This window comes from Malus domestica, chromosome 14 (genome assembly GCF_042453785.1).
Source record: "Malus domestica chromosome 14, GDT2T_hap1".
Classification (NCBI taxonomy): Eukaryota; Viridiplantae; Streptophyta; class Magnoliopsida; order Rosales; family Rosaceae; genus Malus; species Malus domestica.
Genome location: NC_091674.1, coordinates 8,794,910 through 8,808,496, shown reverse-complemented (window position 1 = coordinate 8,808,496; position 13,587 = coordinate 8,794,910). Strand labels below are relative to the sequence as shown.

At 34.1% G+C, this 13,587-nt stretch overlaps 1 protein-coding gene across 1 annotated transcript; it reads left to right on the top strand.

The window, feature by feature from the left end:
* Positions 1-11,072: 11,072 nt before the first annotated feature.
* On the top strand, positions 11,073-12,385 carry LOC103454433 (protein MIZU-KUSSEI 1-like). Its single transcript, XM_008394020.4, has one exon. The coding sequence runs from the start codon at positions 11,284-11,286 to the stop codon at positions 12,121-12,123; it is 840 nt and encodes a 279-aa protein (XP_008392242.3). The 5' UTR covers positions 11,073-11,283; the 3' UTR covers positions 12,124-12,385.
* The last annotated feature ends 1,202 nt before the right edge of the window (positions 12,386-13,587 follow it).

Here is a 13,587-nt window from a genome sequence, read left to right as displayed (position 1 = left end):
TATCTTAATTTTAGCCACTTTCCATTGCTTGGCCGAAATCTATAGGGTTTGTTGCCTATTTTGCAAGTAATCTTCAATTTTTGTTTGTTTTGTGAAGATGCTTTAGCTTTATTTTCGGTTTAGGAGCAATTTGGACCCTTAGCCGATTTTAAGGGATATTTCCCCATTTTGCCGAATTTTGGGGAAGTTTTGAGCTTCATTTGCTTGATTTGTGCCACATGTTGTCCATTTGTGATGAGTCATATGCCACGTGGAGCTTTGTGATGCATCATTTGTATGCAACGAAATTTACATATCTACAAAAAGATCTAACTCTAGCAGACTCATTCGCTCTGGCAGATAAGCATGCACTTTGGTACTACGCTCGACTAGCAGACAAGGTACTGAGCAGCCTTGAAAAGAATCGACAGTAGCTTAAAAGAATGAGGACGAGAATCAACACAAGAACAAAAGCAACCAGAGGCCAAGCGCAAGGACCTCGAATTCAACGGATCAAGACATTACACTTCAGCTACTTCAGCTCTCATTAGTGCAGTCAACCTACTTTAGCTCTCATTAACTTAGAAGATGGGCCTGTAAAACAAAATCATACACTGAGTGGAGGTACTCACCGGATTCAACGAACACAACTTGACTGCCATCGGTAACATTACACTTGATGTGAGAACACCGCCAATTGTCTCAAAATAGATGTTCATAATAGTACGCAATCCATCTCCCTACAATGAGATTCTAGGGTGACCTTGGCTGACAAAGCTGGATGTCGTAACCTCCATCAAGTATCAAAAAATCCAATTTTGTAGATGTACTGTGCAAGTACTGAAGGAGTAAAAAAGGAAGACATTTACCTCCGTAGAGGCTACCAAGGTCTAAAGGAACGATGAAGCTACCAAATAGCAATTACATCAGGTGGATCATGAAGATGGTGTCTAAATCAACGCGATAGTAGACGAGATGTGATGGAAACTCGAAGAGGATGCCGAACACATTACTTTTTATCCCTAATAGCTGGAGAAGACTACTAGAATCAGCTCACGTCTGAGCCCGAAGGAAAAAGAGGAACTCACAACTTTCCTTAGGGAAAATCGTGACATCTTTGCATGGTCACCTTCCGACATGGCCAACATCGACCCCAAGATAGCTTGTCACAAGTTGCACGTCGATCCCGTTGCCAAACTAGTAATCCAAAAGAGAAGACATTTCTCACTTGAACGAGTGACGATCATTGAAGTCGAAATCGACAAGCTACTGGAGGCCAGGTTCATAGAAGAGGTAGCACATTCAGCATAGCTTGCCAACGTCGTGCAAGTGATGAAGAAAGAGATGGGCAAATGAAGAGTTTGTGTGGACTACATTGACCTTAACAAAGCATGCCAGAAGGATCCTTATCCAATTCCTTGAATCAATTTATTAGTAGATTCAACTTCCAGGAACCAGTTGCTCAGTTTCTTGGACGCATATTCCGACTACAACCAAATAGCCATGCCGGTCACTTCCCTATAAATAGCCTTATTATCGCACTAAAATGCTAAGTCATTTGCTTCCAACAAACTCCTAAACACTTTATTTTCAGAATTCTAACTTTGGCATCAGAGATTCTTCGGCCAAAGGCCCCCCAATTCATCGTATGCACACGAGGCTTTTGGCCTTAATCTTAGGTGTTATTATTTTGCAGGTGCATTTTTGTTAAAAGAGAAGACGGCGAAAATTTGCATCCACACATATCATGGAGATTCATCTCTCCTACACGCCCCGCCAGAGGCTTACTCGTTAAGGATATAGTCTAAAGTAGCACACATCACATCTTCTTTTTTAAAACCACACCCGTGATTTGAATTTTTTTTTTCCCAAAGATATGTCAGCAGTCCATCATGAATTCACACCCCACCACAAACAATCCCTATTAACCCCTTTCTCGTGTTCATGGATGATTTCAATGTTTATTGCAACCATCCACAGTTGTGCGAAAAATTGGTTCCATTACCTCAGCTGGACAAGTGCTTCACCACCGTATTCTAGTGAATCTCAGTAACGATACCCATATTCAGATCATCCACGTAGAAGAAGATGATCTCAAGGGTTGCCATACTTGCTAACAAGATGATGGTCACTTGTACTAGAATAAGGAGCCATGGATGATATTCTTGCGGTAGGGTTTTTGAGATATGAAAAATTAGGAGCAATAATTTTTTAGACTTTTTTTGTTTTCTGCAAATTTCTCCAGAACTGAAGACAGGATTTTTCCAATTTTTCATAGCAACTTACATCATCTTTCACTTCACGTACAACACTATTATATAGAACTAGATTTATAGGCTTGAGGTTGGAAAAAGGCAAAGGGGGCTTGGGCATAAGATGCATCCGATTCACAATCAATTGCTCAAAGGTGGTTTGATTTAAAACGAGCTCATAGTAGAAGTGGGTAAAACCAACCCATTTTCAAATTGTTGGATTTTTAGGGCTTTTATTGATGCAAAGACCTAATTACCTCTCTAAGTTAAATTGCATTAGAATATATGAAAATTTGTTATAATATAAAAAAAAAATTGACATTAACTTTCCTTTCTATGGGAGATTTTTCAGAGTGTCCAGAACACGGGGTGATACATCATGTGTCACTATACAAGCAGTGAGATACTTCTGTTGAAAAATTGTACACAATGTGTCACTATACAAGCCAGATACTTCTGTTAAAAATTTAACAACTTCAAACTTCTCTCTACTTAGATAATAACATATAGTGTATCACTCGTGTACAGGGCACAATGAAAAATTTCTCCATTTTCATGATTGTTTATAATTCGGTTGAGACAACAATAAACCCAAGGCCACCGACTTCTAGGCTTGTGAAGTCATGTCTTAAGTGAAATTCCTCCACTTGCCTTCTGTGGGATCGTCATTCTTGCACATACCTCTTTTTAAAAAAATCTCACACACATAATTAGTTCGTGTTGATGTATGCGATGAATGTAATGACGCTAATTCTGTACACAATGAATACTTTGTGACGAACTTCTGACTCTAAAAAAAAAAATGTTAGGCCACCAATGTATAGGTCATGATTCATGGGGCAACCATTGCTAGTTTGGAACTGTCATACTTATTTTAATAAGAAAACTAATGAAAAGGACTTGAAAACTTTGGGTTTTAACTATAAGGATAAAATAAAGGAGGTAAAGTGAATAATATATGTTCGGGCGAAGATTTCTCCGGATAGGGCTCCTTGGCTCTTAGCATAGTGCGCCCCAAGTTACTCGGACTTCTTGTTATCAAAGGATTGTCGTGGATGGGTTAAGTCCACTTTAAGTTCTTTTTCTTGCCTTGCGAACAAGGACTTTCAGTTTATAGTCTTGTATATTCGAATGAGGGGAGTTTAGATCCCTTAAGTCATTTGTTTGGTTCTTGATTGGTTTTAGATGAAGGCGTATCCATTAAGGTGACCAGATTCAGACACAAATGACTCTTAAAGTAGGAAAACAGATGGATATGACTTGAATACATGTTGGAGAATACATTAAGCAGTAGATTTATTAACTTGTAAAACAAACAAAGAGTTTTGAGCAAGATTTTACCTTGTCGGGCAAGGTTAAACTTCTTGCAATCACTTCTCTTTTGAGTTTATAGGGTTTATTTGCTAAAAAAGAGATGGATGGGAAACAAGTTTACATAAGGGAATCGATACTACGCCACTAGGGGTGATAGCAGAGCTTCTAAACTAGACAAAATATGACTTTTGTAGGGAATGATCTTGAAAAGGACTGAGATCTGGGCTGATTACAGCTTTTAGATGCAAATATGGCTTGAGAGTAGAGTTTGTATGTTTGCTTGTTTGATTGGTTGAGTGTCCTTGTCTCTAAAGCGTCTTCCTCCTTTTATAGGCCGATTAGCCCGACTGCAGTGACTTTGCTCTTGCCCAAAAGTACTTGGAGGGTAGTGAGTCATCAACTTTTTACTTGTATTGTCACTGAAAAGTGTTTTTTGGTTGATTGTGAGTTAGTCCCCATCACTTGACATTTAAATCATAGGCACATGACATATGCATTAATGGAAAGGTGCCTATTTGTCTTTGGGCTTGATATCGGACTTCAGGCAAGTCTTCTTTTAATTTGGCATCTTTGGGCTCCCAAACACTTGTAGCCCAAGGTTTAAATATTAACCCAAACAATACCTGGATTGACTTTTAGTGTAAAAATGTGATTTTTCATTAAAATGAACAATACCGAATTTTTCTTTTGTTAAAGTTCCCTATTTTAATTGGTTGATATATTTAATTGTAGTAATGATGATTAATTAAAAACCCCGCATGTATTGAGGGAGAGATACTTTATATAAAGTATTGTCTGGCTTCCAAATTGACGGGGACATTGTCATAGGCCTGGCAAACAGGTCGTGTCTGTCGTGTTCGTGTCATTTTTGTATAACACCTGTTATCTTAATGGGTCGTGTCGTGTCACACCTGTTATCTTAACAGGTCCTTAACAGGTCGGGTCACTTTACCCAACGGGTAAAGTGACCCGACCCATTATGACCCGTTAAGAAAAATATATTTTTTTCTTAAATTTGCACATACCACACTTTGCCACATAAATATTACTTCAAAACATTAAAACACATAATTTAATATATATATATATATATATATATATAATTATTTTAGTTTTTAGGGGTATAAAATTGTTAAATTAATATATATAATTATTATAGTTTATTCATACTTTTATTAAGTATAACATAAGATTTTGTGGTATCCACTAGTGTAATTTTTTTAAATTGAAGATCGAATTCATTCATTGTATTCATATAGGGTCAAAGAGTGTAGCTGTAAAAAATCATCAAAATCGGAGTTAAAATAACCGTTAAATCGTGATTTTTCGTTTTATAACCGTCGAAAAGTTTTGTCCCGTTACTTGATCTCTGACTGGTGTTTTTTTTACAATTTTTGGCGTATACGATCTCGAAGTATATACAAACATGTTTGACGGTTGGATTGTTGAAACTAGTTTCGTAGAATGCGTATCCCATCAAAACAATAGATTTATTAACACTTAAGAGTTTATTCATACTTTCATTAAGTATAACATAAGATTTTGTGGTATCCACTAATGTAAATATTTTAAATTGAAGATCGAATTCATTCATTGTATTCATATAGGGTCAAGGAGTGTAGCTGTAAAAAATCATCAAAATCAGAGTTAAAATAACCGTTAAATCATGAATTTTGTTTTTATAACCGTCGAAAGGTTTTGTCCGATTACTTGATCTCTATATGTTTGTTTTTTGCAATTTTTGGCGTATGCGATCTCGAAGTATATACAAACATGTTTGACGGTTGATCGTTGAAATTAGTTTCGTAGAATGTGTATCTTATCAAAACAATAGATTCACTAACATTTAAGAGTTTATTCATAATTTCATTAAGTATAACATAAGATTTTGTGGTATCCACTAGTGTAAATATTTTAAATTGAAGATTGAATTCATTCATTGTATTCATATAGGGTCAAGGAGTGTATCTGTAAATAATCATCAAAATTGGAGTTAAAATAACCGTTAAATCGTGATTTTTCTTTTTATAACCGTCGAAACATTTCATCCCGTTACTTAATATTTGAATGTTTGTTTTTTGCAATTTTTGGTGTATGCGATCTCGAAGTATATACAAACATGTTTGACGGTTGGATCGTTGAAACTAGTTTCGTAGAATGTGTATCTCATCAAAACAATAGATTCACTAACACTTACGAGTTTATTCACATAAGATTTTGTGGTATCCACTAGTGTAAATATTTTAAATTGAAGATCAAATTCATTCATTATATTCATATAGGGTCAAGGAGTGTAGCTGTAAAAAATCATCAAAATCGGAGTTAAAATAACCGTTAAATCGTGATTTTTCGTTTTATAACCGTCGAAAAGTTTTGTTCAATTACTTAATCTCTAAATGTTTGTTTTTTGCAAATTTTGGCGTATGCGATCTCGAAGTATATACAAACATGTTTGACAGTTGGATCGTTAGAACTAGTTTCGTAGAATGCGTATTCTATCAAAACAATAGATTCACTAACACTTAAGAGTTTATTCGTACTTTCATTAAGTATAACATAAAATTTTGTGGTATCCACTAGTGTAAATATTTTAAATTGAAGATCAAATTTATTCATTGTATTCATATAGGGTCAAGGAGTAGCTGTAAAAAATCATCAAAATCGGAGTTAAAATAACCGTTAAATCGTGATTTTCGTTTTATAACCGTCAAAAAGTTTTGTTCAGTTACTTAATCTCTGAATGTTTGTTTTTTGCAATTTTTGGCATATGCGATCTCAAAGTATATACAAACATGTTTGACGATTGGATCGTTGAAACTAATTTCATAGAATGCGTATCCCATCAAAACAATAGATTCACTAACACTTAAGATTTTATTTATACTTTCATTAAGTATAACATAAGATTTTGTGGTATCCACTAGTGTAAATATTTTAAATTGAAGATCGAATTCATTCATTGTATTCATATAGGGTCAAGGAGTGTAGCTGTAAAAAATCATAAAAATCGGAGTTAAAATAACAGTTAAATCGTGATTTTTCGTTTTATAACCGTCGAAAAGTTTTGTTCGGTTACTTGATCTGAATGTTTTTTTTTTTTTGCGAATTTTTAATGATGCAATCTCGAAGCATATACAAACAAGTTTGACGGTTGGATCGTTGAAATTAGTTTCGTATAATTCGTATCTCATCAAGTTCAATGATATATATATATATATATATATATATATATATATATATATATATATATATATATATAGTTTTTTGCGATTTTTTAATGATGCGATCTCGAAGCATATACAAACAAGTTTGACGGTTGGATATTAGTTTCGTATAATTTGTATCTCATCAAGTTCAATGGTATATATATATATATATATATATATATATATATATATATATATATATATATATATATATATATATATATATATATATATATATATATATATATTTGTTAAGTAGATTTAAATCTATATATTTTGTACGTATAATTATTATAGTTTTTTAGGGGTATAAAATTTAATTTAAAATTATATATATATAATTATTATAGTTAATATTTTGGGGGTATAATTATTATAGTTAATTTAATATATATATATATATATATATAATTATATTATTTTTTAGGGTTATAAAATTATTAAATTAATATTCTGCTTATCGTGTATCGTGTTACCCACGTGTATACCCGAATCAATCTGTTATCTTACTAGGTGCTTATCGGGTTACCCGATAACGACCCGATTCGTTATCGTGTCGACCCGAACACCTGTTAATTTCGTGTCGTGTCGGGTTATCGGGTCGTGTTAAGAATTGACAGGCCTACATTGTCCTCTCTCACAACATATATATTTGATTTAACTTTTTAAGAAAGATGAAGTTTGATGGGACATTATGACCTCCCTTACAACATATTTGATTAAAATTAATTAATAATATTAAGAATTGTTCAGTTATTTATAAGCATACATAATAAGATCTCTTATATTTCCGATGTGATTGATACTCTTAACACGCATTCTCATGTTGCGTGGCAAATTTTCAAGCTTAGCACTTTGATTATACAAATCACATGGCATGGAGCATATATTGTTGTTGGACTTCACATGTGGAACAACTTATGTTAATACCACGAAGAAAGTTGATATTCTATGATAAAATAAATTGAGAATATAAAAAGTAACTCAATTACTTATAAGTACATGCAAAGTCTCTAATTTTTCCGATATGAGATAAAATAATCTCAACAATTCATTGTCATGCTCGTCATCCTCAGTTCGGTCACTTTATTTTAGTAAAAAAACTGCCATCGCATGCACCCTTACGTAATGCTTATCGTATGTATCAGGCTACTGAAAAATGGAGTTTTATAGAGGAAAAATACAATGAAGGCCATGTACATTATCATTGTACTGATTCAGCATCTAAATGATAACTTTCTTTTAGTTGTTTACATTATTTTTCATAGGGTAGTTCTCTGTTCTTTTCGATATTTTGCTGGAAACGATTGCTTCTATTGGCTCTGGTGCTTGCCGAAATGTTGGTTAGGGTGTTTACGTCGTTGACGACCGTGCATGTTTATATTTTAGTACTCTGATTTGGAAGTTTTCGTCTTTCTCTTATTTTTGTTTTTATATTCATGTGAGAAGAAATGGAAGATGATCTGATCTCACGATTGGTTTTTTTTTTTTTCAAGGTTTTCTTTTAGATTAAATTGGTCTCTAAAATTGACATAGTTCTCTAACTTGTTTTGAAATTGAATCAATATAAAACCTTTTCTAAACACAAGTGATATTAAGAGAGTGCAAAATTGCAAAATCGTACTATTAGGTTAAGAAGTTTTTTTTTTTTTTTAGGTGTAAGGAGGTTAAATAGTTCTTCTATTGTCATTTAATAATTAGGATAGTGTTCCTGTTCCTTTGCATCAGAGTTCGGAGTAGTTTATTAAAAATGTTATTGACAAATCTACACTTCATTTGCACTAAAACCGAAGTAAAAAAATAAAGTATTAAAACATATTAAATCATGGGGAACAAACATATAATGAGTGTTCATCTAAGTATTTAACAAGTGTCTTAGATTTTATTGACAAAATAAAATGCAAAATGAAACTTATCAGTTTTTTATCTAAGTGAGAGTCACAACCTAGACAGACTAATTTAGGCAAACAAGGTGGGCTAGGTGGACCCCTAAGCAGGTCGAGGCCCACTTACTTAATTTTCAAACGCCTAAAGATTAATCGGGACGGTGACCAGCCGCCTAGTGCCTAAACGGAGCCTAAGCGGCATTAGGCGGGAATCTTTAGAACAATAATTATACTCTACCTACCGGCCTCCTGCAGCCTATAACTCAATACAGTGTAGAATCACCTCCACACCTCCATGTTCTTCACAATTTGGGTCGACTCCTTCATCCCCAATGCTTTTTACAACACGAATCTTCTTTTAATTAGTTGTATAGTTGAGGTTCCTTATACATATACGCTCACCTACGAACCCTCTACTTCTCCACTACTTGGGCAAACATATCAACGGGTTAGTATCTTCACTATTTGACCATCAAGAGATTAAGAATTAGTTACACAAAACCAAAAACGGATTGAAAAACGATATGATACAAAGAAAGAAAGTTCATTGGATTTAGACATATTCTGTATCACATATGAGAAGTTTCCTTTGACCAGATATCATACAAGGCTTATAAGCCCTTCTCCAAAATGTCTACAGCATTTAGAAAACTGACACGTTATAAGTACCCTAAAAAAATTCATTTTGCTTGCACTACTCTTCAAAGTATAATTTTTCCTACTTATATTTTAAATAAATTTTTCCTACTTATATTTTAAATAAGGTTTTGTTTGGTGTAGAAGATTAGATTGGAATGAGTAAGACATTGTTAAAGAAAAAAAATGAAAATATTGTGTCTAACTTGAAGAAAACTTATTCATTTCAATCCCTTCTCAAATGGTAGATTCTTTTTTTTTAATTTATTATTTTAAGGGGAGAGGAAGGGTTTGCAATTATTATAATAATATAGGAAATGAGAGAGTTTCGAACCCGGGATGCGTAAGTAGAAACCTACCACACCTATCCGCTAAGATATTGAACCACATGCCAAAATGATAAGATTAGAAGAAAGAACTTTCATTCACGTCTAATCCTCTCAAAATTAAAGGTGATCTATACTAAACGAGACAAATGCATAATAAACTTCTGGGGTTTAAGGACTGTCCCATGAACTTGGGCCACTACCACTTAATTAAAAGAAATAAAGGAATTAGTGGGTTCCATGAGCATATATTCATTCGAATATAGATAAGTTTAGAAAATGTTTCATCACTTGACCACTTTTTATTTCTAATTTAAGAAAGTTATATCTTAACCAATTTCAATTTAAGCATAGATTTGATTCACACTTCATATTCTAAGAAGTATTTATCATCCGAAAAGAGAAAAAAAACAAAATCTTTGTCTAAAAATGCCTTGAGAAAAGACGAAGATATAGAACCTTTCAATGCAATATTACTTTTTCAACTCACTTAATCTTCATGATTTTAATCTAATCGGTAAACATATAAGCATAAAATCTTGAAATATAATATATATGATGACCATGAAATCGTCCAATTCTACCAAGAAAATATCGTAGACAGCACTCAAATTCCAGTATCAAATTTGGGTTGTTGTTAGGATGTATAGTGTTGTTCCACATAAAAAATTAAGAATCTTGTATGTGCTGATAAAATGTTGGACTTCCTTCTATTGTGACATTAATGTTAAATGAGTTTAAGGTGAAGCTCAAACTTCTTTTAGTCGCTTTCTATAAAAAACGAAAGGCTTGTTATAAATCGATTATAAATTGAAAAAAGAATTGTATTCATTGACACGACAGAAAAGAAAGGACCCATCAATATATAAAATGAAACCAACGAAAAGAAAACAAAAGAATTGTATCCAAATACTGACAGTTGTTCTCTTCCAATGGGAGTCATAAGATTTGGAGAGCTATTAATTGATTCTAACAACTACTTCAACCTGGAGGTGGGATGCTCCATAAGTTCAACTTCCTTCAGTCGCTACAAATAATTGTGAACAAAGAAAATTGATAAATATAAAATTGAGAAATCACTTTTTTTATTTTTTTATTTTTCTTATGAGTAATGTTAGGGAAACTAAATTTGTAAACTAAATTTTGAAAATTAAAGGACATGAAAGTTGATGATTGATTTATTACTTAAGTGTTGATAAACGTGATCATTCCTATGGTGACACATCATTTAATTTGTAAATTTAATCTCCAAATTTAGTATCTCTAACATTATCCTTTTCTTATTCATAAAAAAGCAGGTTGCTGAAAGTGGTGTGGCTATGAAGATATATAAGGTGGTGGTTTGTAGGTCCACATGAGGTACACACTATTGAAAAAAAAAGTCTAGGATGTGATCATCATCACAAGCCTCCATCGTCTCCCTTTATATTGGCCACCTCCGAACACTATCATCACTTGTCGGCCAATATTCTCTCTCTCTCTCTCTCTCTCAAAAGAACAGCGCGCTCCCCTCCCCCCTATTCCTCTCATTCTTTCTCTGCAAGTTAGGATTAAATTAAATTTATCTCTCAAAAATATTTTTACATTTCGATTTGTATTCATACTTCAAAGAATTAGAAAGTACAAGCTTACAAAACCTTACAGACAATTTTTTATCATATCAAATTGTAATTTTTAAGTCACCATGAAACACCAAGAGCTCAGCCTCCACAGAAGCACCAGTACTACTTCCATATCAAGAAGCACTTCAAGAAGGATCATCCCATCCAACCACTTCAGATCTTCACCATCAACTCTCCCACTTAACCATCTTCAAAACGACGACGTCCCCAACAACCTTTTGATTCCGAAACACCACTCTCTAGTCTCCTTCCACCACCTATCCAAAACCCAAACAAAGATCACCTCCCTCCTCCGCTCTTTCCTCAGCTTCCTCTCCTTCCCCATCATTATCCCGACATGCAAGTGGCTCGCCCTCCCCTCCAACCTCTCCGTCACCCCCTCCCTCGGCCGAAAAGTCACCGGCACGCTCTTTGGAAACCGCCGTGGTCACGTCAGCTTCGCCGTTCAGCTGGACCCCCGGTCGGAGCCGGTCTTGCTTCTCGAGCTAGCCATGTCAACGTCTTCACTCGTTAAAGAGATGTCTTCGGGGCTCGTGCGCATTGCTCTCGAGTCTGAAAAGCAACAGGGTTCCGCCCGTGCAGTTATGAATGGCCGGAAGCTGTTTCAGGAGCCTTCATGGACTATGTATTGTAATGGGAGGAAGTGTGGGTATGCGGCGACTCGCACGTGCGGAGAGTCAGACTGGCACGTGCTGAGCACTGTTCGGAGTGTTTCGGTCGGAGCCGGCGTGATTCCGGTGTTGGACGACGGAAAAAAGGGTGGCGCGTCTGAAGGTGAGTTGCTTTATATGAGAGCTAGGTTTGAACGAGTTGTGGGAAGCCTTGACTCGGAGGCCTTTTACATGTTGAACCCTGAGGGTAATGGAGGTCCTGAACTCAGTATCTTTTTACTCAGAATATGAGTGTGAAGAAAAATAAAAGGAAAAGAAATTAAATTATTGGCAAACAGAAATATATTGTTTTAAGGAAAAGAAATTAAATTGTTGGTGGTCGGAAATATATTGTTTTTAGGTGATTTAATCGCAACTTGCAAAGTGAATGCTAGCTTAGTGACTACTTTTATGTGATATTACAGCTTTAAAAATGTAAGAACATGTGATTTTGTATCTTACTAATTATCTTGATATATATACAGTTGGTATGTATACATACACTTGGACTTGATATCATTCACATGATATTAGGCATTAGAAAAAGGTGGTGGTGGGTAGATAATTTTCTCTGGTCTAAGCTGTTAATTGAGATCAGACTATAAAAAAATAAAAATGAAAAATAAAAAACAAAACAAAACTGGAACTTTTTTATTTGTATCCTTCTGTGGGTTCCGTGCGTGCGTGCATGTAGGTTTTGTATTAAAATGAACAAAGTGTTGCATGACTAATTGTTTAATTAACAGAGTATTGCATGACTAATTGCCACGCTTCTCGTTTTGCACTTCCAATACTAAATTTGAAAATGAAGAGGGGGGAAATGTTGTTGAGGAAGGAGAATGGTGTTGGACTCGGAAACCGTGGTCGGTGATCACGCTAAACTATTTTATTTGCAGAACAATTTAGTGAAATTTGGGGTTGTAATTGTTGAGTATAAAAGTATAAATCTTATATCGAGAAAAAAAAGAAATTTTGCATATATACAAATAATTAGATTACTCTTTATATTATTAATTGATTTTAACGTGAGACTTCATCTTCTTCATCAAAGTGATACTCAGATCTTGAATTCGACTTCTATATATACTCACCACAAAAAAAAATAAGGCCTTTGAGGACAACCTACAAGGAACACTAAATTATTTGTTACTGTATTTCTCAAAAGAGAGACAGATCAGTGTATTTTAATGCAGTTGTAATTTAGTTAGGATTTTGATTGTGTAAATCTTAGTAAATTATTATGGGATTCTACATTATATTTTAGATAGTGTCCTATTCCAGTTGTAATATCTAAAATGTAAGGAATTTACCTTTCCTATTACTATAAATAAAGGCACAATGAGGTGAGATAACACAAATCGCAAAGTTCACCAATTCTTTCTTTTCTCTACTCTTTGCCGCACCCTCTCTCTATAATTCTTCAGTTAAAGAGGCCTACAACACATTATGAGCACACTCTTGATGTTACGCTAAAGCAATCATCATTATTATGAATAAAAAATTATTTTATTGAATCAATATACTTACTATTGATTCAATTTTCTCTTTTTATGTTGAACCTAATACAATTAATGCATTGGAGATGAAATTCCGAATTTCCCTACAACTAGCATTCAAAGACTTTATTTCATTTTTAGCCAATTACGTTCTTCTATAACATAGACTTGATAAATACCAAGTCTTGTTTGTATGAAAACATTCACCATGATGCATGAA

Excerpts from the sequence above, each read along its gene's own strand:
- LOC103454433 (XM_008394020.4), top strand. The coding sequence starts at position 11,284 with ATGAAACACCAAGAGCTCAGCCTCCACAGAAGCACCAGTACTACTTCC.